This window comes from Podarcis liolepis (assembly GCF_965112155.1).
Source record: "Podarcis liolepis genome assembly, chromosome: Z".
In the NCBI taxonomy this organism is placed as follows: Eukaryota; Metazoa; Chordata; class Lepidosauria; order Squamata; family Lacertidae; genus Podarcis; species Podarcis liolepis.
In genome coordinates this window covers 3,145,694-3,170,358 of record NC_139570.1, presented here as the reverse complement: position 1 = coordinate 3,170,358, position 24,665 = coordinate 3,145,694, and the positions used below count along the sequence as shown (strand labels likewise).

Sequence of the window (24,665 nt, the reverse complement as noted above, 5' to 3'; positions counted from 1 at the left end):
CTGCATCACACTGTTGACTCATGTTAAGCATGTGATCTACTGAGACCCCTAGAGGTTGTAAGTAAAAAGGCAGGCAGGTGGGGGCTGGCTGAGACTGCCCCAATCACCCTAATAGACCAACCACAAATTCCACCCTGACTGGTAGCTACTCTCTAGAGCTCCTGGCAGGAAATGGCCCTTTCCAGCACCTGTCACCTAGAAATTTAACTGGAGGTTTTTATTTATTTACTTATTTCATTTCTAACCCACTTTCCTCCAGAGAGCTTAAAGTGGCCCCCCCTCCCCAATTTTATTCTCACCACAGACCTGTGAGGTGAGTTAGGCTAAGAGGCTCTGCAACTGGTCCAGCATCACCCAGTGAGCTTCATGGCTGAGAGGAGGATTCGAACCCTGGTCTCCCAGGTCTGAAAACAACACTCTAACCTCTACACCACACTTGGCTCATTCTGGAGAGGGGCCCAGGATCGAACCTGTGACTTCGAAGCAGATGGCCTCTTTCCTTCCCACATGGCCCAATATGATGGGTGGATGTCATAAACCCATTTGGAGAGAAACCTTTTTGTCCCCTGTGCCTATTTCAAGCTGTTCGATTCATCTTGGAGAACCTAATGGGGTAAGAGAGTAGGCAGGGATTTTATGACAGAGCGTTGAACTCCAGCCATCCCATGGTGCCATTATGCATGCTTAAATCTCATTGATTTCAGTGGCGCTTAAGCATGCATAGCTGAGCATTGGATCACCGCCAGCCCCTCTGCTTTTCTCTGAGGCAGCATATATTATCTCCAAGATTGGCTTATCTTGCCAATTTTGAACCAGCATCTGTGTTGTTGGTCAGCTACAAAAAATATTAAATGGCACAAATGTGCCACCATCGTCAGGAGGAGGTTCGAGTGTTTGAATTTAATTTCCCCTGTCAGGGTGCCTCCCTCCCCAATCATACAATCTGCTATTTTTAATAATAATAATAATAATAATAATAATAATAATAATAATAATAATGACACTTTGTTTAAATTAAAAGGGTTACATCTACATAAATGCATTTTCTTGCCAGCTTGTGTTTCCCTTCCTAATAATATGTCATTTCTTGAGCATATTAGAATTTCGGGGAATTAGTCACCGACTTAACTTGCCTAATGATTTAATGAAGAGGGGGATTTGTTTTTGTAATTGGGCATATTGTTCTAAACAAACCTGATTTGCTTGTTTCCATCAGTGGTTGGTCGGTGTGGTGGTTGTGGTGGGGAAAGTGAGGGGGAGGCAGAATGAGTCCCGTTGAACAGATTCCTGCTTGCTGAATCGAGAGAGGAGGAGCAGAATGAGGCTGATCCCGGGGATCAGACTTGCCGCAGGGCAACTGTTTGGAGTGGCAAATGAGAGCTAATTCAGAGGGCAGGCAGGATGCAATAATGGAAGAAATAGGTGCTCGGGGTGCCCTGCTTACGGGTGGAGGGGAATGAGCCACACCAGGACAAGCTACAAAAGGGCCTGTGCAACAGGCAGCACATCGGTTTGAACACAGCCCACTGACTCCGGTGGCTGCCACCTATCTCTAACACAAACATAGATGTAGAACATGAGAGGGAAGTTTCACAGAAGGGCCAGCCTACTCACTAACCTCACTGAGGCAGTTCCCTCCAACAACAGGCTGCAGACAGCTGAAAGGGACAGCAAGTCAGGATGAAGAGGAGCATCCTCAGGCACTCCCTTCGACTGTGGATGGAGTGCCATGAGGACCTTGCCACTGCCAACCCGTCACCTCGAGCTGCAGCTTCTCCCCAGACACCACCAGGGGGCAATGGCAGAGGAAGAGAAGGTGGGAGCAGAAGTGGGGTGCATGGGCCTGCCACCCTCAGGCCATGCCAGTTCCCAGCCTTGTCCCCACCGAGAGCTGCAAGCTGCCACTAATGCTGCTCCTGCCACCGCTCACTGAAGCACCCTTAACCAACTATGATTCCCAGGGGGAGCAGCACCGTTTTCTTATTTGCCTCAGGTAGGAAAAATGCCTTGAGCCAGCCCTGGTTCACATCATTATCCACCAGACATTGTCCCCCATCAGATTTCTGCAGCAATGGATTTTCTTACTTGGAAGGCCAATGCTGTCCACCTGTTTTGTGCTGAAATTTCTTAGCTGTGCTGCCTATTCCATTCTCAAGGTCATCTTGAAGAAGGTCAGGCCATGATAAGGGCAGATATTTATATTGAGCATTTCCTAAGCAACTGTGTAGTGCCATACCTGTCCTGTTTGCTTCTGCTGAAACATTCAAAACTTGTAAGTTTCAGTGGCACTACAATGAGGCATAATGGGTCTATTCAGAATGTACCCAGTCATTCCAAGCTTGGAAATGATTTTTCAGAAGCATCCCATACATTCTAAACAAGGGAGAGACAATAGGTGCATGGGACAGATTTTTCATAAAATTAAACCAAGTGGCTAGCTTTCAGACTGGCACACTGAACAATGTGGCAGCTGCAAAAAGACGTGGTTGACCTTTGCATAATTGCATAGCAAATCCATAAACAAGCATGGCCATGGATTCAGGTGCCCTCAAGATTGCCTCCAAGCTATTGCACCCAAAGCACCAGGATTGGATTCAGCCCAATTTAATACTGAGGTGCTCAGTTGTTCATTGTTACTCTGTGGCAAGAGTAGGGTACCTCATATCCAGAGGTTGGATACACACACACACACACACACACACACACACACACACACACACCACCCTCTCTGTTTGGCCCTTGAGATGCTGTCTAGGCAACACCCTTCACTGGCTTTGCATCAAATCCTGCTGGAGTAATTTTGCCTTGCTGGAATGTGCCCTCAAACTCCGATAATGCCTCTAGCTTCCCTGGGTGGAGGATGGAGAGGGGTGGGGGAATTGTGTGTAGAAAATAGCCTACTGTACAAAGGAACATTTTTGCATTCATTGCTCTACCCACTTTAGCCTCTGGCACTACCCACCACTGGCATGTGGTCCTCAGAAGGTTGCTAGAAGGGAATGAGGTCATCAGGCTAAGAAAGGTTCCCCATCCCTTGTTACCCACCACAAAACATCAGCCATATTAGGCCCCTGCCTTTCATCTGAAAGGATGTTCATTATTTCTGGACTTGATTAAGAAATCAAGATGTTAGGCTGTGAGTCAGTGATTTAACTGTTGTTGTTTTTGTTGTTGTTTTGGACCTTCTCTATGACTAGTAGAGTTGATTTATTCTGGTTGTTCTCCTTGGTTGAGTACATGAATGGAACGAGATCATGATAGTCATGTCCAGGGGCAGTAACACCTATAGCCCTCTGGGTGTTGTTGGACTCCAATTCCCATCATCCTCAGCCAGCATGGCCAGTGGTCAGAGTTACTGGAAACTGTAGTCTTACAATATCTGGGAGGGTTTTCCACCCCTTCTCTAACTAGTTAATTAGATAGGGTTTGTTTCTGGGGCGTGTTGATGAGTGAGTGGTGCTTAATTTGTTACAGCCTATTTAGATGGTCTGTGGCATATCTGTGAAGAACAGCAGAAGCATCAGCTGCGAATGGTGGGTGCAGCAGCTGCTCTATTATTTTTAGAACCTGGTGGTCCAACCAGAAGGTGAGCAGGATGGACCAGAAGTGATGGGCAGGGAGAGGAGGCACCTGAAAGGAGTGGAGAGAGTTAGCAGCAAAGTTAGTGGTAAGCTAGAATTAAGGTTTTAGCTTGATTCATTTAAAAACCTTACAGCATCTAGCACAGTGCATCATGATGGCTAGAAGAGAGCAGGAAAAAGCATTAAGTGGTTCTCCAAAATCCCCAGCAATTTTCAAGTGGTTCACAAGGGTGGGGGCAGGGGAGATTTTGAACCACTGCCTTGTTTGATATTGTTGTGCATGTTTCACCCTTGGCCTCATGTGCAGCAGGGAGGGTGGAAGGTCATGCAAACAGGCTCTCTAGTTATGCTTCCCGCCCTTCACACTCTATGTGGATCCAACCAGTGAGTTTAGCAACATCCCAAACACGACTGAAGGTATCAAAAAGGTTTTGTTGGAAGGAAGTTCATTGCATCTGGGAGTGTTTCTGGCACACATTGGGAGTCCTTGTTGGATTATCGTTAAAACCTTCATCAAAACTTGTATGGCTTCAAAGTCGGTCACACAAGGGGGTCTCCTTGAAGATCAGCCATCCTGGCACTTTTTTGTTTTTCCTAATCTAGCAAGGACATCTCCTGAAACATGCCAAGATACCAGCTGTGAAACTTGCAAATGAGTTTTAGTTTGTCAGTGAGAAGCCCTTCTTATGGGCTGATCTGATGCCAGAACCGCTGAGATCCCAGGGACTTTGCAGTGTGTGTGGAATAAAGTGAAGGAGATGATTTGGTGTCTGGCTTTTGCTGCAGTCTCTCAGGAGCAAATCTTTGGTAGGAGGAGAGGTGTGGACATGTGGAAAGGAGAGTGATGTGGTCATGTTTCCTGTGGTGATAGAAAGTCAAGGAACAAAGTCAGGAGTTCCAGCTCACCGAATGGGCCCACAAAACTTATTTCTGGCCTGCCTCTCAGTGACAATGCCCTTCACAGTGGCCCCGTCCCCCTTCCGGCAGGAGGGACAGGATTGCTGGCCTGGGAATGGGAGGGCAGGAGAGGCAGCTGGCCCCATCTGCACATGACCAAAAAGAAGAAATGCATCCCCACCCCCACCCCCCAAAAGTCTGCAGATTTACATAAAATTTCAATATGCAGATTTATAGGAACATAGAATGCTGAACTCACTCCATTGGTTCATCTTGTTCATTTGTTTGGTTAACAAAATGTATACACCACATGATTGTAGAAAATCCTCCAAGCAGTTTGCAGGAAATATTGAAATTATCAGTTTTAAAAACTGTTCAAAACATTTTTTAAAAATTTTAAATTGCCAGTAAAAAGAGATTAAAATGTTTATTTATTTTTATCGATTTATTAAAATTGCCAGCAAATTATGTCAACAGGCAGGGAGTTCCAAAGTGTGAGTGCTGCCAAACTGAAAACAATTTCTTTCAAGTGCTAATCGTGGCACTTATATAACAGCATCATTTCCACAGTTCAAAATGGTTGAGTGGACACACGGGGGGGGGGGTGCTTCTTTCACAAGTACGTAATGTCCTAAGCTATCCCATCCAGCTCAGCTGTGTCTACACTGAAAGGCAGCAGGGATCTGAAGGCTTGGAAACAGGGGACAATTCCCAGCCCTTCCTGGAGATGCTGGGCATTGAACCTGGGACCTTATGCATGCAAAGCAGGTGCTCCACTGCTGAACTGCAGCTCTTGTGTGTCTGCAGGCAAATTTAGAAATGATTACTGCAATTGAGATGGAAATGCAATATATTTATCCATAATGGGGAAGGCTGTCGGCACTCAGCTTTGAGGCCCCTTCCTTGGGGGTCTTTAATCTTTAAAATGGGCTTGGACTGAACAGCCCTACAGGTGGAGGGTGCCTGGGAACCGCAGCAAAGCATCTCCATCTTGGGGGGGGCAGGTCATAATTACAAGTGAACAATAACTATGTTCGTTTAGCTGCACCATCCCCCAGAGGAATGCCAATCACATATGTAATGAAAGGCACAGGATTGAGAAGATGTCATTCACATCTGCTGAAGACAGAGAACTATGCAAGAATTGCTGTGCAGAGAACTCAGCAAACACAAATGATTGTGACAAGCTGATCTGATGGGCGTTTTAGAAGTTTCAGCAATAGGTTTGTTACTCACTGGGGGTAAAAAAACCTCCCAACAACTGTTGACTATCAGAATACTTTTCCTCCCCATTGCCAGAAGGATGAATCTATTCAGCTGGTTCAGCAACTCAATGTAGCCCCATCCTCATTGGCATTTCACTACCCTGCAAAATGAAGGACTTTCCATCTAATTTATTGCAACAGGTCTCGAACCAAAGGTGGACGTGAAGTCTCAGAAACCAAAAAAGCAGTTTAGAAAGATTCAGTCCGCCATCTTGGTTCGACATGAAAACCTATTACTTGAGCTCAGGAACCATCATGAACAGTTTAGTTAGGATATCTTAAGAGGTCTCCAAACAGACAGTTTCCCAAAATACATAGTAATAATAATAATAATAATAATAATAATAATAATAATAATTTATTACTTATACCCCACCCACCTGGCCAGGCCTCCCCAACCACTCTGGGTGGTTAGTATATTGTTAAGTTATTTCCCCCCCACACACCATTTGAACCCAAGCCCTCCCAAGGCACCTCATAAAAGAGAAAATTTAGGTTAAGACATGAATATAAATTTAGCTTAAGGCAGGTTTTTGTTTATTGAGCATTCATCCTGATACGCTTGCAAGGAGTTGGCATAGATGTAGATTGTGTCCCGTCTTTATTGGGCCTTCATTCTTGTTTGTTTTCAGAGTGTTTACACATGCATCTTCCCATTAATCATCTATTCATTTCACACTTTTAAATGGATTTTCCTATCAATAGCTGAACTGCAAAAAGCCTGTTTCCTTTTTTAAAGTGGATTTGAAGTGGATCTCAGGCAATAGAGCATTCTAATTTATTTTAATTGCACAAATCTAAATGCCTATTGTATCCACTTGAATCCCTCCCGCAAAATTCTGAAGGTTCCTTTAATAAATATCAGAATAAATCTATAAAATTTCAGTCGGCATTTTATGAAAAGAATTTGTCAATTTTATTTTATTTTATTGCTGCATTTTGACCTTTAAACTTGCTGTTGATTTCCATTTTTATTTACTACAGCTTTGTTCAGTTAAGATTTGTTTTGTTGCTATTTCTCAGCTGTTTTTTGTATTGTGGACTGTGCTTAGTTTTTTTGATAAAGATACATTTTTTTTAAAAAAAAGTAAGTACGTAAATTTAATTATCATTGAATCACAGAAGTATAGAATTGGAAGAGATGTGGAGGCCATATAGTCTAACCCCCTGCAGTGCAGGAATCGCAGCTAAAGACTGCTGGATAGGACCTGGGAGGGTGTATGGGGTGTTAGGGGAGGGGTTGTACCTCTGGTGTGGGGCACATGGTGCTCCTTCTGGGGTGATTTGTCCACCTTTGGTCCTCACCCTGTGCTCAGCTCTCACTTTGAGGCATTTCTGCAACAACCTGGGGCTCCTAGAAGGTGTCAGCAGGCGACTGCAGCCACACCCCAGGAAACAGCTTTGACTGGCTGGCTAAACCAGGTGAGGGAAGCCAATGGGTCTCAAACCCTTGTTGAGTTAAGGACTTCCCCAGCATGCAGTGACAGGCTCCAGCAGATGGAGTGGATGAGACCAATAGTGGGCCCAACAGTTAAGAAGGCGGTTTCTGCACATGCTGGAGAGGGAAATGAGGGGCAGGTGGGGCTCGTCCACCTGGGAAGGGAGCCCATCTAGGAGAAGGCAAACTCTGATCCTAAACCTCTGTTGCCTTGCAAGATATATTCAGGAGAAGAAAAGGCCATAGAGCAAATCCTACACAAATCCCTGAGATGGTTGGATGGTGACTTGTACACCTCCTCCCAGCAACCTCTGCAGCCAAGCTGGTACCAAATGTATGCTCTGCTTTACTTTGGACCTCATCAGCAAGCCTAAGAGGGAGGGGGTCTTGTGTCTGGGCAGACCAGGACCTCCTTGCACACTGCCCAGGCACAGAGGTTTGACTTCATACTCCATTGTTTCTTGGGACAGAAAGATGTCAACAACAAAGGGCCTTGGGAGACCTGGGTTCAAAACAAAATTTCACTCAGCCATGAAGCTCACTATATGTCAGTGGGAAAATTGCTATGGTTTTACTTTGGTGAATGATGTATGTGGCCTTCAGTTCTCTGTCCACTTACAGAAGAGTAAGCTGCATTGAGCTCCCCCTTAAATGGGCAGGGGGGAAAGCCACAGAGTAGTTGACTAATTATTGCAACAAGATTAAATCAAAAGGGAGGATCGGGACCTGGGCACTACCCACGTGGCCTCCTACACATCACACCAAATCTAGGTTCCACCAGACTCCACTTATATATAGGGATACTTTGACTGAAGCGGCCCAGTGTGGTGTAGTTAGAGTGCTGAACTAGGAGAGACCAGAATCAAATCCCCACTTGGCCAGGAAGCTCACAGGGTGACCTTGGGCCAGTCACCAACTCTCAGCCTAACTGACCCCGCAAGGTTGTTTTGAGGATAAAACCTTGTACACTGTGTTTAGTTCTTTGGAGGAAAGATGGTTTATAAATAAATAAAAGGACTTTTGAAACAAAGGAACCTGGCTCCAAGATAACTTGCTTTGAGAGAGAAAAATTGATTCCTATGTATTTTTCATCCCAGACTTTACAGTAGGAGGAACAGTAGCCGCTGTAGCCTTTGCCAACCTTGTGCCCTCCACATCCTTTTGATGACAACTCCCATCAGCCTCAGCAAAGATGGAATTAATGGGGGTTGTAGTCTGAAACATCTGGAGGGCATCAAGTTGGCACAGAGTTTGGCAGTTAGCACAGTTGGCTAGAGCGTGGTGCTGATGATGCCGAGGTCGTGAGTTCGATCCTCTAGGATTTGAGGATGCGTCAGAAATGAAGAGTTGGCACTTTGGTTTCTGGCCTCCCTCCTCGTTACATTAGGATGGCAGTTTTCTTAATTCCTGGATGAATCTAACAAAATGTGGACAATCCAGGTATGCAGAATTAGCACCCTGCAGGGCGTCAACAACATTGTCAGGTCAAAGTGGATACATTTACTGTAAATATGTTTTAAGCGGCAGCATATGCTGGGAGGACGTGAGGTAACAAATGGCTTTGGTGAGTGATTAAAACTGTTGGAGTGAAGCGAAGTTCAAGGGTTTCATAGCCCAAAGTCTCTGGGTATTTGCATAGGCCTCCATTTGGATTCTATGAAGGCATATTTGCATGAATTGCTTTGGGGGAGGGGGTCCTGTGCTGCCAATTCAAGACACCTAATTTGCTTTCCAGCCGATTACATTATACAGCATCATCCTGGGAGCTTGGAGAATTACTGCCATTCAGAGGACGAGGCTGTCAATAACTACTAGCCCAAATGGCTGTGTGGTGGTGGTGGTGCTGCTGGTGGTGGTGCTGCTGTTTGCCTGCCCTGACATCCCAGGGCAAGTCACAATACCACATTTAAAACTTGATGAATATTGTATAGTGAAAGTGCCAAGCACACCTCTCTAGGGGAGGTTCTCCGCAATTCTGGGGGCAGCAGAACTACCAATAGAACTACCATTGTCTGATCTTCACATCCAAGAAGGTCTTTAGGGAAGGAGGTGGTCTTTGAGGCCAAAGCCACATAAGGCTTTAATCACAAATGTGAGCATCTTCAGTTGAGCCTTGGCAAGCAACGCAGCTGTTTTAAAATGAAGAACTAAGCACAAGCCAGACCAGTAACCAGGCTGCTGCATTTGGAACCTGTTGAAGTTAATGTTGGATTCAGGAGGTCAGTTGCTGGGAATCACAGGTGGAGAGAGTGCTGTTGCATTCAGATCCTGCTGGGGGGGGGGGCTTCCTATGATGGGCATCTGGCTGGCCACAGAGAGAAAAGGATGCTGTACTAGTCAGCCTATGGGCAGAGGTGTATCTTGCCTCAGTCGTTGAAGGCAGTGTGCACTCTCTTTGCTGGGAATTTCAAGTGGGGAGAGCTGTTGTCGCACTCAGGTCCTGCATTCAGGCTTCCCATAATGAGCATCTGGTTGGTCCCTGAGAGAACACCTAATCCAGCATCCTGTTCTCTCAGGGGTCAACCAGATGCCTATTAAGGGAAGCCCGAATGCAGGATCCAGGCACAACAACCACTCTCCTCACTTGCAGTTCCTAGCAACCAGCATTCAGGGAGCACACTGCCTTTAACAATGGAGGCAATTTACAGCTGTTGTGACTAGCATAGGAGCCAATTCCTAGGGGTCAAGAGGTCTTTGATATAAAATATAAAATATTTGATCTGGGCACTGCCCTAGACTTGATGGGCGTTGCCATTCAAATGGTGTCTGTGCACCACATCATGTGATCAATTATGCAGGGCAGGGTATACTTGGAAATCCCCCCCCCCCAATATTTGATTCAAGATGGCACCCATGGTGACTAGTATCCATTCATAGCCCTGTTCTGTCTCCAGAGCACTCCTCAGACCTTCAACAGTGCTAATGTTGCACAAAAAGAGCCTTGCTAGATCAGGCCCATTCTAGGGTTGCCATATTTCAAATTCCTGGCACCTGCAAAGTTGTTGCACTTTTTTTTTTTAGGAAGACCCCAAAATTGTTGAGTTTTGGGGGGGAAAGCCTCCCCCCAAAATAGTGATTTTAAGCTTCTTGAGCTGTTTCCACTGCTTTTCCCATCACGTTGCCATACACCTGGGTTTTCCCTGACATTTTGCTGATTCAGCCAAATTCCCCCCGACATCATTTTTACACCTGAAGACCAGGACATGTCAGGAATTTTACTGACGTATGGCAAGCCGACCCATAGCCTGTCTAGTCCAGGAGCCCCTTTGGCCTGATCTGCTTGCATGGCTCTTCTTACATTCTTAGGACTTCCGCACTTCTGGCAGCTATCTAGGATGGGCTATGGATTGGACAAAGGGAGGCCCACAGCCTGCCCCCAGGGTCCTTCCACAGAGCAGCAGGTAAAAAGGTTTTTCTGTACAAGAGCCCTGAGGGAAATATGAATGTTATCAGGCTGTCATTCCTCTGGAGAGGCCATGTGGGAGAGGGGCATTGTTCAAGCACAGAATGCATGGGGGGGGGGAAGCACCCCTATGGAGCCTGCAACTTCATTGAGGATTCACAAAGCATCACAAGCTGGCTGAGGTTTTCTGATCGCGGCTGTTTCTTCTCCCCATCGTTAGCTTCATTGCTGGGGACTGGATAAAGGGTTGTACTTTTGGCATTAAGGAGAGGCGTTTGGGGGGGAATCACTGTGATTTCATCGGCAGCGCCCTGTTGAGACAAAGCCTGCTGGAACCGGGGGGGGGGGGGGAGAGGGAGAATGAAATAAAATAAACCTCCCGCTCCTGAGTCATTGTTAACTTGGAGGGCTGATTCATCCCGTAACTGGGACAACCACCTCTTCTGCTGGGGAAAATAGAAAAGAAGAGAGAAAGAGATGACGTGTGGCAGCCAGTAGTCTCATGCTGGGCACCCACAGCTTCCATTGATGGCACGGAAGGAGAGACAAGCAGTCTCCAAATCTAGGAGGCATGCAACACTTTCTCAAACTGCACCTGGCAGGAGCTTCATTGGGAAGCGGGCTTACTTTGGTGGGAGAAGAGGGAGCGTTGGTGTCAGGCCGGGGATACTGGATAATGCAGGTGTTCTGGCAGAAATGAAATCAGGGGCAGAATTCACTGATTTGCACTTGCTGTTCTTCTTTTCATTATAAAAGCAACTACACCTTTGTATATGTGTTTCCTTTGGACAGTGGCTAAGGTCACATCCACTCTGTGCATTTAAACCAATGTAATACTACTTCAGAAAGCTGTGGCTCCCCCCAAAATAATTAAGGAGCTGTCCTTTGCGTAGAGTTGTTAGGTGGCTATTGTCCTTTGTCCCCTTCCCTAGATAATTCCCACAGTGCCCTGGGGAAAGGGATTGATTGTTAAACTTATCTGGAAACTGTAGCTCTGGGAGGGGAATAGGGTCTCCTAACAACTCACCACACCCTTAGCAAACTACAGCTCCCAGAATTCTTTGGCTGTTTAAAGTGGTATCATAGTGCTTCAAGGTAACGGTATGAAGCTGGCTTTGGAGGAGGACAGTGTCTTATCTTCTAGCAAAGCCTGTGTATTTATTTATTTCAGTGGCATAGCAGAAGTTCCTGGTGGAAGGGACGAACAAGTGGGTTGCAACCAGGCTCTGTACTTAGGAACCAGCCTGGCAAATGAGTCCTTGGTGGACGGGGTGGTTAGGTGTCTGGTGCAGCAACTGGGAATTCTCCTCGGCTGAGATCAGGAAAGCAAGGGTAGCTTGCAAACAAGTCATGCTGAAAGAGCCTTGGAGCATTCCCCTAAATGACAATGTAGAATTTCAGGTGAAATAAGGGAGATACAAATCTCCAAAGGTAATTATTTTTAATTTCAGCTGATTAACTGCACTCCAAAGAGCTGGCAAGAGCCAAAGCACAGACCAGCCTAGGGAAAAGCTTAAAAAGACCTAGCCATTCTGCAGATAAATGCCTCAGTTCTTTGCCCTGCCAAAAGCAAAATAATAATAAAATACATTTTTCTATCTTATTTTGATGCACAGTTCAATTTATGAACATAGCTTGTAAGAGAAAGGAGCAAAATCTGGAGCCAAGACATTTTCTAACTTCAGTGCACCCCCTGCACGGATTCTGGTAATTTTTCAGAGGGTTACTGCGAGTGGTTCAGCTTTGCTTATAAACTTTCAGTGTTCTTTCCAATGTTAGTCCTGCTCAGAAGAGACCTACTACACAGGTGGCTAACTTGGGTTCATTCATTCCAACAGGTCTACTTCAAGTAGCACTAGCATTGCATACCATAGTGTACTTGCACCAGAAGATGTATTCTAAGGGGTGGGTGTGGCCCTCAACATATCTCCCTTTGGCCCTGGGAACTGTCTGGAATGTACCCTTGAACACTGATCATTTCTCTTGCTTGCCTGTATATAAGAATAGAGAAGGGCATGTGAGTGTGTGTGTAAAGCAGCCCAGTACATAATTGTAAAAATTACACACATTGCTGTGCCCATGTTTGCCTATGGCCATGCCCACCACTGTCATGGGACTCAGAAAGTTGCCTATAAGGGAATGTTGCCCTTGGGCAGAGTAGGGTAAATAGTATTGTTGCATGCCACACCAGTCTCCAAGCAGTGCAAGATTCCAGGTGTTCTGGGTGCTTACGCAGGTTTGTGTTTCCTTCGTGAATGAGGCTCAGCAGATACTGTAGTGCCTTTAGGATATATTGCTTATATAAACAGGTAAAGGGACCCCTGACCCTTAGGTGCAGTCATGACCGACTCTGGGGTTGCGGCGCTCATCTCGCTTTACTGGCCGAGGGAGCCGGCGTACAGCTTCCGGGTCATGTGGCCAGCATGACTAAGCCGCTTCTGGTGAACCAGAGCAGCGTTTACCTTCCCGCCAGAGCGGTACCTATTTATCTACTTGCACTTTGATGTGCTTTCAAACTGCTAGGTTGGCAGGAGCAGGGACTGAGCAACGGGAGCTCACCCCGTTGCTGGGATTTGAACCGCCGACCTTCTGATTGGCAAGTCCTAGGCTCTGTGGTTTAACCCACAGCGCTACCGCGTCCCAATTGCTTATATACCCCTATATATAATCTGAGTTTATGGTGGATAACAGCCCAGAAGGTCTTGCTTTTCCCAAAGGCACAAGCAGGAATCAAGCATGGCTCTCCCTCTCTGGCTTCTGCCTGCTTTTAACTTCCTGCTCTCTCACACACTCAGCTCTGGCTATTGTCTTTCTCACTGCCATCCAGGTGAGGGGAGGGAGCCCGCCCACCCACACCCAGGTGTCTTCTGGTACAGAGCAGCTTCCTTTGTCAGACTAATGACCATGCTTAAGTGGTAACAATGACCGTTGTCTGACTAATTCAACAAATGAATCATCAGTTAGATTTTAAACCTTTGCTGGATTCAGGAACACAGGAATTACAAGGGACTCAGGCATCATGCAAGCTAACCTTCCAAACTCACAGCAATATTCTAACTGGGGACTGACTTCCTGTTATGCGGGTTGTGGGTGCAGGAAGAGGAAGAGGAGGAAGAAGCAAGCTAGCACCACCAGGCAACTGAACATACCATACCATGCAGCATAGGAATCTCTTTATAGCCACCTACATCAGGTGTTTATGGGCCCTGGAACTGCGCAGTAGAAGGAGGAGGCCAGTGCTCTGGATGTGGGCTTTCTAGGTGTGGCTGGTTGTCCCACTACAGAAAACAGGACATTGAGATAATGGGACCCTTGATGGGATCTAGAAGAGCTCTTTTCATGACAGGAAGGAAGAGCAGGTGAGATAGACCTGAGAGCAGCATGTTCAGATGTCTTTAGACAAGATGGAAACTCCTTTGGAAATATCTTTGTGCCTTTCAAACATCTTCCAAGAAGCACCCCTGGGAAATCAGGCTCTTAGGCTAGCATTGTGGGTTTTTTTAGATTTTTGAGTAATGTACAGGAAGATCAGAGAATTATGGCACAAAAATGGTAGTTAAGAGGGGAATTATTTTGCTGCAATTCTACATGCGTGTACAAAATCCTTTCATGTAGGACTGTTTCTGGACTTCTTGCTTAACATTCTTCAACCATTGGTAACTCCTGCTGTTTTCATTTTTGGCCTGTTAAGGTTCTAGCTGCAGTTGTGGCATATATAAACAGTTTTTGATCTACTTTTGATATTTCCACTCCTATCATTCCCAGCAAGAACGCTTCTGGTTTTTTGGGGAAGGTGTACCTAAACATTTTTTTATATTCATTGTAAATACTTCCCCAAAATACTTGAACTTTATCACAGGTCCACCACATATGATAAAAATCTCCTCCTTTGACATTACATTTCCAACAATTCTTATTTCTCATTTTTGCTAATTTAGTTGGTGTCAAGTACTATCTATACATCATTTTCATTATATTTTCTTTCAATGCCATACATGCGCTGAATTTCATTCTGACATTCCATAATTTTGACCAGTTTTCAAATTGAATATTGTGCCCAATATCCTTTGCCTCTTCCTCTTTTGTATACCATTCCAAAAGTAAATCATACATTTTCGATAATATTTTTGTTTTACCTTCCAACAGATCGGTTTTTAGCTTCAATCTAAAGTCTCAGAGCCATTCTTACTTTTATCTTTTTTAAATATATCATTTATTTGATGATATTGCAACCAACCTGTTAACTTATCACTCGTTTCATCATATGGCTTCATTTTTAACTCATTATCCATTTCTGTTAGCAACTCCCCATATGTAGGCCAATTACCTTTTATGTTTAATCTTTTAACTGATATTGCTTCTACTGGTGATATCCAACATGGTGTTTTCCGCTCTAATAGATCTTTGTATCTTGTCCATACCTCATAAAGTGGTTTTCTTATAGTGTAGTTCAAAAAACCTCTATGAACTTTAACTTTGTCATACTGTAGATATGCATGCCACCCAAATCTGTTGCCACAATCTTCTAAATCCAATACATCTGTATTTTCTAATTTCATCCAATCCCTTAGCCAGGTCAGGCAGGACACTTCATAGTATATCTTTAAGTCTGGCAATAAGAATCCACCCCTTTCTTTTTTATCCTGTCTGCTAACTTTCAGCTGTCCACATTACCACCACCTCCCTGACAAAATGTGAGTCACTTTAGGCAAAAAAAATGGTAGGGGGAAAAATGCCTAGTGGACAGGCATGCTCAGCTTGGACAGTCCAGAAACCTCCTTGCTTGTTTCATTTTTTTCTGCCATTCTGGTTCATGGAGTGTCACTTTGGTGCCTGTTGACCTGCCGTGTCTTTGTGTCTTGTTGCAGTCAGTGTGATCAACGCCCTCAGAACAATTGCCTTGCCATGTAACAATGGGGTGACAAAGAGCCAATTCCTGCTGCTTGCAAGAGCTCCTCTCATTTCCTAAATAGTTTATCACCTTTGCCTTTTGTGGATAAGTGTCCCCCCACCACACACACAAACCCCAAACTAAAGATTCTCAAACTGCCCATATGGGAACATAGGTGCCAACTCCTAGTAGCCGTGGTCACTCTGCCCCCCCCCCCCGTACAATATTTGAGAGGCCAGGGACCCCAAAGTGAATAGGCATTGCCATTCAAATGGGATGTGTAGACCACACCATGTGATTGATTAGCAGGGCTTACCTGCCCCCCCCCCCCATATTTTATTCAAGTTGGCACCCCTGTATGGGAGTGTTTGGGCTGTTTATTCAAAACAGTCCTTCAGGATTCAGTTTTCTTCCAAAGCAAGGCAGCCTGTAGGGGCTCGAGTGGTTGATTTGATTTGGGAGGAGGTCTCAGGGTGGCAAGTTTAGTAGACTAGTATTTGCTGCAATCCTGAGACATATGGGGAATTTTTGACCAGGGATCCCAACTACCTCATCCCACAGTGGACCATACTGCAGGGTTCCTATAAGCTCTCTCTCTCTCTCTCTCTCTCTCTCTCTCTCTCTCTCTCTCAGCATAGCCTGCCAGCTTGCAACTATAACACTGAACTGCAGGGGTGGTTGCAAACCATATCGGTCTAGCATTCAACACAGGGACTTTCTGCCACTATGGATTCCATAATCTTGTACTTAGAGGTATACTCTGACTGAACATGGAGGGTCCTTCTAGCTATCATGGCATATTGGAGGAGTTTGTGCGGGTGGAATGAAAGAAAGGTATTATGGGCATGGCTTGGCGGGTACGAGGGAGGAACTTGTAGACCCCCACTTTCTCAGGGCACAGGAGAGCTGACTTATACCACTGGTGCATCTGCCTCAGTATTGGCAACATTTAAATCACTCCTCACTAGCCAAATCCAGCACATGGACCTCATCCACACTTCTGCTTGTACCATGTTTTCTAGGCATGAGTCCACTGTTTACCTCGGAATCATAACAAACATCAACTGAGTTTACTGTGGACTGACATTTGTTCTGATTCAACTGTAAAAAGTGGGATTTCCTGGAAAAAGTGGGGGGGGGTCAAATGAAAAGCCCATTGGACCCCTTCATAGAAAGTATAGAACTAGTGGAACAAAACAGGGACCAAACAGAAGCGTGGAAGAGTTACAAGCAAAAGCCTGGTGCTCCACTGACCTGCCTGCAGCCTGGCTGCACTTTTAAATGTTCAAAAATCAAGAATACTAAAATAAGGTTTTGCAAAGAAGGGAAGACCCAAGTTAGAGCAGCAACTCCCATCTCTGATGCTATCTTTTGTGATTCACTCTCAGCTGCAACCTCAGGTAACACCTACACACCAGGGATACATCACAACATTTTGTTGCAGGGGCCCTGCTTGCTCTGAACTAATTGCCAGAGTTCTGCCACATATTAAACCCAAAATGAATTGAAAAGTCATTAGGCTGGATATTAGTGAAAGGAAGGGGAGGCTTACAGTCCAGGGAGGATGAAACAGAAGCTAAGAATTCACAGCTAGCAGAGGCAATGTATGCATAATTCATGCTTTTATTACAAGAGACGTTAATATTTGTTCCTTTAATTTACTGAGTTCAGCCTGTTCTAGTGAGTTAAGTACAGGGCATTGTACTGAAGGTCAAGTGAGATGCTGGCATTTGATACCCTGGCATTAAAACTTCTCTTCCACTATTGTAACGAGGGTGGTTTTTTTGGAGCATATTGACCTGTGAGAAGTACCAATTAAAGTCTGGGAAGTTAGCTTCCCCATGGCAACACCCTGATATCTGTCTCTTGCAATGACAAAGGGGGCTTCAAGGCTGACATAATAGCAAAGATTGAAAGTCCTGGGTTTAGGGAGTGGGTTGGGAGGTCTGATCCAGGCAGTGCTCAGCCTATCTTCCTATATGCATAAAAAGGTGTCACCATGCTCTGCAGTTTGTGTGGCCCCCAATAGACAGCCATGCCAACAGTAGCATGAGCAATAGCCAAATGGCCCAAGCAAATTAATGAAGGGAGGGGGAAGTGCTGTGAAGCACCTTCTGCTTTCCATTAAGCACACCTGCAGCGAAGTTTAATGCAAGGGGGAGGCCCTTCCCACAGCTGTTTAGCAAACTGCTCTTAGAAGTGCTTCACCCTCTTGCAAAATGGGGTGGTTGGGGCGATAGACAAGGGGGTTGAGGAAGGAGGGGAGGGGTTTTGCAAGACAGATGAGTGAGTGACTGGGTGCAATGGACTGGTTGGATGCAGAGGAATTGTGGGAGGCACCAGTTGAGGAACCCCCAAGGGAAGAAGGCTCAGAACCAAGGGATTTGTAGTGGGGTGTTGGTAAGTGGTCAGCAGGAGAAGAGGGGGAAGACTGGGAGGAGGAGGTGTTAGAAGCCAAAGAGGTAACAGGGTTTGGTGAGCAGGGAGAGTCTGTGGCAGAGTGAAGTCCAGAATCAGAGGCAGAAGCTGAAGCAGGAGAGCAGGAGGTCCAAAGACAGGGATGAGTCAGGCTGGTACAGAGTCATGGGTATCTCCCCCTCCTGCTGCAAAAAGATCCCCTCCTCACTTGTCTCCCAAAACCAGAAGAGGCATGAAAAGGGCAGAGGAGAGGTTGGCAGCATGCAGGCTTGATCTCTGATTGCTTGAAAAAGGCCCTGGAGAGGAGAGGACTTAGACAGCTGTGAGATGGAAGGGACCTTTAGCAACTGCTTCATGGGGACAAGACCTCTTGGTGATGATTGCTGTGCTCATTAGACGCAACCCTCCTGTGTTGATTGTGGTTTTGCTAATAAAGAGTTAACTCCAACTTACAAGGTGTGATTTACTGCTGGCTTCCTCTTGTGAGTGGGTGGGGATTAAGGGATAAAGGGAGGGTGTTTGGTTAGGTGTGGGAGAAGGGCAAAGGGATAAACATGATTGATGAGCAGAGCAAGCAGGGGTGGTGGCCCCTAGTACAAAAAATATTGTTATGAGTTGTGAGTTGCAAGCAGAGTTGCATTTGGGATAGCAGTTGTGGGATAATGTGAGCTAGAGAAAATAGTTGCTGTCTGTAAAACACAGCAAGCTGAAGGGAGGCCGAGTCATGGCTAGTGTGTTTTTGCATACATGGCTGCTGTGTCTATGTGAGAAGCAAGACCCTCTTGGGGTGTGAATGTTGTGAACTCCGCCATCGTAGGCTCTGGTTGTTTATACATGTACCGGTAAATCATATATAATAAAGACACAATCTCTGCTCTGCCTCATTTCCAAAGGAAACATGAACCCCTTATAGGTGCATGGACCCTTGGAATCTCACACTACTCAGAGATTGGTGTGGCAGATAGCAATGTACAATTTTGTTCAGTGTGGTGTAGCGTCCAACTAGGACCTGGGAAACCAGGGTTTGAATCCCCACACAGTCATGAAGCTCACTAGGTGACCTCTCTGCCTAACCTACCTCACAGGGTTGTTGTGGGGATTAAATGAGAAGCGGGAGAACCACATGCACTACCTTGAGCTCCTTGGAGGGAAAAAATGCTGGGATATAAACACAATGAATGAATGAATAAATAATAAATAATATACCACAAGGTGAAGAATTGCTGTTCAGAAAGATGAATTTCATAAGGTTCGAATGTAGATTGTGCGCTATGCATGAGAACTTAGTCGACATGTGCGGAATATATGCATTTTCTACATTTCTTAAAATGCACTCTTTGTGAACTTTCTTAGTGCAGAATAGGTGATGGGAAGTGCTTTGTTGTTTTTACAAAGAAAAAAACCCCTCAGCAATCACCACCTTGAGTCTTAATTCTCGTTCCATCTTTCACATGGACTGCAAGCAATACAGAAGGCGACAGGAACAAACTGTGTGGGAGATCACGAACATTCAGCACCCGGGTACCTGGTATGTGAAGAGAGAGAGCTGTCACCCACATAAAATGCTCTGAAAGCTATTTAGCGTGCTGGATTTTGAACAGGGGAAACACTGCTGTGTGGGTTTCTCCCCCCGCCCCCCGTTAATGGGAAGTGTTTCCATTCCTGTTTTGTCTTCAAAAAGCTCTTTCATTTATCTGCTCCCCCTCCCATCTTTTTACTCTCTTTCTCCAGTAAACGTGGCTGTTTCACTTTCACAGCCCTCACAAGAATATATCTGGCAGGTCTGAACAGCAGCTCTGTAATTGAGCCTTAATAAACCCTCATCAATGTATTTCAGTTCCCTTGGAGTTTTTACTACTTCAATAGATCCCCTTCTGCTCTGACGGCATTGTCCTGCAACTTTCAGCTGGAGCTAATAATGACTTCTCTACCTGGCTTCCTCCTCCTTAGTAAGTGTCTGGCTGTGCCAGGTTTGGGAAGAATTATTATTCTTTCCTTCCACTGCATACCTGGAAATAGGGGGGTGGGGTTAATTGTTTATAGTTGCTGCTCAGATGCTGCCATTGATTAGGGCTCTGGCTTTCTGCAGCCAGGCCACCCCTCTGGCTGTAATTATGTGTTTGCTTCTGACTGCGGACAAGTGAAACGACATAGAGAGGGTGATGGATTGGGAGAGAACTGAATGGGCATCTTTTGTGTAGCATTGTGGGCTACCTGGGCCGGTTACACATACACAGGTTGCAGCAAGTGCCTTGAAAGCAACTTCCTTGCCCTTCTCTGGAAGGGCTGAGCTCTTTTTTAAACACAGCACTGCAGCCGAACTCTTCCTTTTGAACACAGCAATGGCCAAAAGCAGGATGAATTAAACCATGGCTAAAATTGTGTCACCTGTGTCTGCAACTAAAGTCTCTCTGGCAACAATGTCCACAGCTGGAGGCAGTAATGCTTCTGAATACCAGTTGCTGGAAACCACAGGAAAGGAGAATGCTCTAGTGCTCTGGTCTTGTCTGGGGCCTTTCCTGAGGCATCTGGTTGGCCACTCTGAAAACATGCTGCTGGGCTAGATGAGCCATATGACGACAGGAGATTCCACCCCCCCCCCATACCCTCTTTCACCATACCATGTATAATTTATATAGCATATAATCCAATCATGTGTCCCTCTGACCCATCTTTAGAGGGGGAAAACCTTTTAGTTTAGGGGGGGGTAATGGTTGTTGTGTCTAGTTTTTCTTTCTTTTCTTGGTTTGCTTATTTTGCATGACTTCCAACATAGCTGTCTCAAATTAGACTTACAATTGAAGTATATTAGCCAAAATTCAGTCCCCAGGACAGCATGTGTCTGGACCCCTTGCTTTTATTTATAGTTCTCCTGCTTCATGCCAAGATGTGTTTAATGGCCCTGAACAGTTCCATTTAGGGCAGTGGCCTATTTTTGGCCTTCCTTTTCAAAATTGGCTTGGGAGATCTGCCTGCCATAGGTAGAATTCCAGAGGGGTGGCAGGCATGTTCAGTCTGCTGCTGTAGAAACAGCAGAAGGTCTTGGAAGACCAGTGGGTTCATTTTGGCGGAAGGTTTCCTGCACCAGATAGAGCTCTTGACATGAGTAAAACCAGAGAGGTCCTCTTCAAATTACGCATGGCTCCTCGGCTAACCTGCAGAAGTTGTGTGCTGCACATAGCTCCTCAGCCAAGGATGGAGACCCATCAGAAGCATGATAGACCTTTTGATCACTGCCTTCCTAGGACTGCAAAAAGGAGGAGGTGGGATCGCTGAGTATCAGCTGGGAGATGTGGCTTGCGGGCTGCATCCGGCTTGGTAGGATGGAATGCTCATGTGTGATCCAGCCCTGGCTCTGCTCTGATTGCTGCAAAAATGAGGGTGCCTCTGTCTTTCCTTTGCAGAATGCTGACCTTGAGTATGAGTTGGATGTTCTTTCAAAGATCCCGTTGCCTCTTGCCCATTGGTCCTCTCAAGCCACGGAGTCCTGCCTTCACGGTATCCCGGAAGAACTCCGCTGTGGCTTCTACAAGCTTTCATCCACTATGGAAGGCCAAGTACCTTGGAGGCCCTGGTGCCATGAGATCCAGTTATTGCCTTGGACCTTATTTCCAATGAAAAAGGGATTAACACTGAGGGGCTCTTAAGGAGAGGGGGCAATTACTGGCATGAATGATGAGTGCCACTAATGGGGCTGGGGTTCTTGTTGGCCTTACAACAGTGTCAGTCCCACTAGACTTTAGCCCACACAGTGGCCTGATGTCCGGGCCACTGAGCCACAATTTGACTCTGAATCAGACTTCACCAACGTCCGATCCTCTGAATGTCTCTGAGGGGGCAGCAGCCCCTCGGAAGTCCATCGGGGACAAGAACTGGCCTGCCCTCCTCATCCTGATCATTATCCTACTGACTATTGGAGGGAACATTCTGGTCATCATGGCAGTCTCCTTGGAGAAGAAGCTCCAAAATGCCACCAACTACTTCCTGATGTCCTTGGCAGTGGCGGACATGTTGGTGGGCATCCTTGTCATGCCAGTTTCCCTCATCACCATTCTTTACGGTAAGTCTTTGTTCAAGTTGAAACCAGATGGAGTGGGAGGACATAGCCCTTAACTGGACAGCAGGTGGGTTTTTTAAGCCTTTTCTGATTCCTCTGATTTCTGCAGGTAAAGACCTGCTCTGTGCAGGCAGCGATGGTTATTCCTCCTTCACAGAAGCCCTGACGAAGTTCTTAACTGAAGCACATTGAGCCTAATAAATTAGAGCAGGAGTAGCCAATTTGGGTGTGTGAGGTGTTAGGGGAGGGGTAGTGCCTTTGGTGGGGGACACATTGTGCTCCTTCTGGGCTAGTTTGTCCACCTTTTGTCCCACCCTGCTCTCACCTGGGGCTCCCAGAAGCTATGAGCATGTGACAGCAGCTACACCCCAGGAAGGGCTTTGACTGCTGGCTAAACCAGTTGAGGGGAGCCAATGGGTCTCAAACCCTCTGTGAGTTAGGGAATTCCCTTGCATGCCAAGGCAGGCTCTGGAAGATTGAGTGGAAGAGACCACTAATGGGTCCAACAATCAAGAAAGTGAGGGGCAGATGGGGCTCATCAGCCTGGAAAGGTACCTCATATAGGAGAAGGAGAACTCTGATCCTGAATTTCCACTGGCTTGTGGGATATCTTCAGGAGAAGAAAGGGCTCAGGAGTAAACCCTACACAAATCCAGAGTGGAGTCCCTAAGAGGGTTGGATGGCACCTTGTACGCCTCCTTCTGGGAACTCCTGCAGCCAAGCTGGTGCCAAATGTATTGCTCTGCTTTTCTTTGGACCACCTCAACGAGAGCGAGAGAGGGGTCTTGTCATCTGGGCAGCCCAGGATCTTAACACACACTGTCCAGGCTTGCACCCTGGGGAGGTCACTTTGGTGCTGCTGACACAACAGTTTGACTTCACCCTTGGAGGTGCACTCCATTGTTTCTTGAGACAAATGGATGCTAACAAGCCAATGTGGTTCCCTTAAAGTGATGTTGGAGTACATCCTTGACCATTGTCCTTCTTGCTGGGGATAATGGGAGTTGCAGTACAGCAGCATCTCAAGGGCTAAGGGGGAGTCACTCCTTCATTTCTTCTCTAGGTGGGCTGCAGGAGGTGTTAATTACATGTGACGCTGGGCTGCAGGTAAAAGTTGCTCCTCAGTGTGGAAGCTCCCTGTAGCTAGGAAGCCAGCCCATCAAAGAGAAAGCCTTTAACTCGTTATTTTACTTGCAAGGAAAGGTAGTTTGGGCTGGTTTTCTTAACCTAGGTGAACATTCCTGAATGTGATCACTGCTGGATCAGGCCAACGCCCCATCTAGTCCAGCATCCTTTTCTCAAAGTGGCCAACCAGAAGCCCATGAGCATGACTTGAGTGCAACAGCACTCTCCCCTCTTGTGATTCCAAGTATAATGCCTCTGGCAGCGGGGTAAAACGGCCATCAGGGCTAGAGTCTGAAGTGCACTCTGCCACCCCAGGACTTTCCTCTGCATGCCCCTTTCCTCTGCATGAGTCAACTCAGCCCACACCTCTTGGGTAGCATCCTGGCCCAATACCTCTGAGGCTAACTGACTATTGGCTGGCGACTATTGGGGCTAGGAGGGTGGAAGACAATGAGACCAACTGCAAGTGAAGCTAGAGCAAAATGACAGGCAAGAGCCACCCACTGACCAGCTGTAAGTAAGGAGGCAGGTGGGGCAGGCTAAGATGGGTGGGGCAGTACCCCCTTTGCCTTAAAGGAGCAGCCTCCAATGGGAGGGCCTTGACATCTTGCTATGAACCAAATGGAAAGTGCACAAGGAAGCAGGGTGGGGAGGAGAGTGGTTTGAATGTCCCTAGAGACATAGAATGTCTTGAGAGGTGGAATATATATATATATATATATATATATATATATATATATATATGCAGGTTTTGGTGTCTTCGGGTGTCTTCCCGTGTAAGAGTTGGGGTGTCTAGGCGACGTTTCGACGAGGTCTCACTCGTCATCTTCAGGCTGGTGCTTTCGGCTTCTTGTTACTGGAACAGAGCAGGATCTCAGTGTTTGAGTTCCTATAAATACTGTTGAGGGGGTGTGGTGTATAGCCTCCAACGTTCTGGGCAGAGAGGAAGTTCCCAGGTTAGTGTGCCTTTTCTTCTTTTGTTCCTTAATTACTTGAGGGATATCTTGAGTGATTTCTTGAGTGATATTCTGAGTACCACTTAGGAGGGTCATTAAGTGTGGATTAGTTGCTAAAGCTTTCGTGTCTTGACCTCTTGAGCTTGTGAAGAGTTTTTCTGAGAAGATGGCTGTACTGCACTTAGTTGTGCTCTGGCTTGGCTTCGTGTATAGGGGCGAGCTGTGGTTTTGTGCCCTGTGCCAGCCAGATCTGTGTAGGGATTGCAGGGGGGTGCAGCATCCGGAGGTGCCACTATGGTTTGGCTACTGGATGGTGTCTGTAATTTATCTGTGGAGATAATCACCAATCAACCACACCAGACCCAAACCCAGACCCTCTCCACAGATAAATTACAGACACCATCCAGTAGCCAAACCATAGTGGCACCTCCGGATGCTGCACCCCCCTGCAATCCCTACACAGATCTGGCTGGCACAGGGCACAAAACCACAGCTCGCCCCTATACACGAAGCCAAGCCAGAGCACAACTAAGTGCAGTACAGCCATCTTCTCAGAAAAACTCTTCACAAGCTCAAGAGGTCAAGACACGAAAGCTTTAGCAACTAATCCACACTTAATGACCCTCCTAAGTGG

The 24,665-nt window shown here is 46.2% G+C and overlaps 1 protein-coding gene across 13 annotated transcripts in view; it reads left to right on the top strand.

Annotated features, from left to right (window-relative positions):
- The window catches only part of HTR2C (5-hydroxytryptamine receptor 2C), a 248,232-nt gene that overhangs the window by 192,379 nt on the left and 31,188 nt on the right, over positions 1-24,665 (top strand). For 2 of the 13 annotated variants that reach the window (XM_083486476.1, XM_083486477.1), the window contains 2 exons: positions 19,247-19,421; positions 21,298-21,953. In XM_083486476.1, the coding sequence (XP_083342602.1) occupies positions 21,566-21,953 (388 nt within the window). In that variant the 5' untranslated portion in view covers positions 19,247-19,421; positions 21,298-21,565. Of the gene's footprint in view, positions 1-19,246; positions 19,843-21,297; positions 21,954-24,665 lie in introns of all 13 variants that reach the window. The other 11 variants (XM_083486484.1, XM_083486483.1, XM_083486475.1 and 8 more) reach the window with 8 other exon arrangements.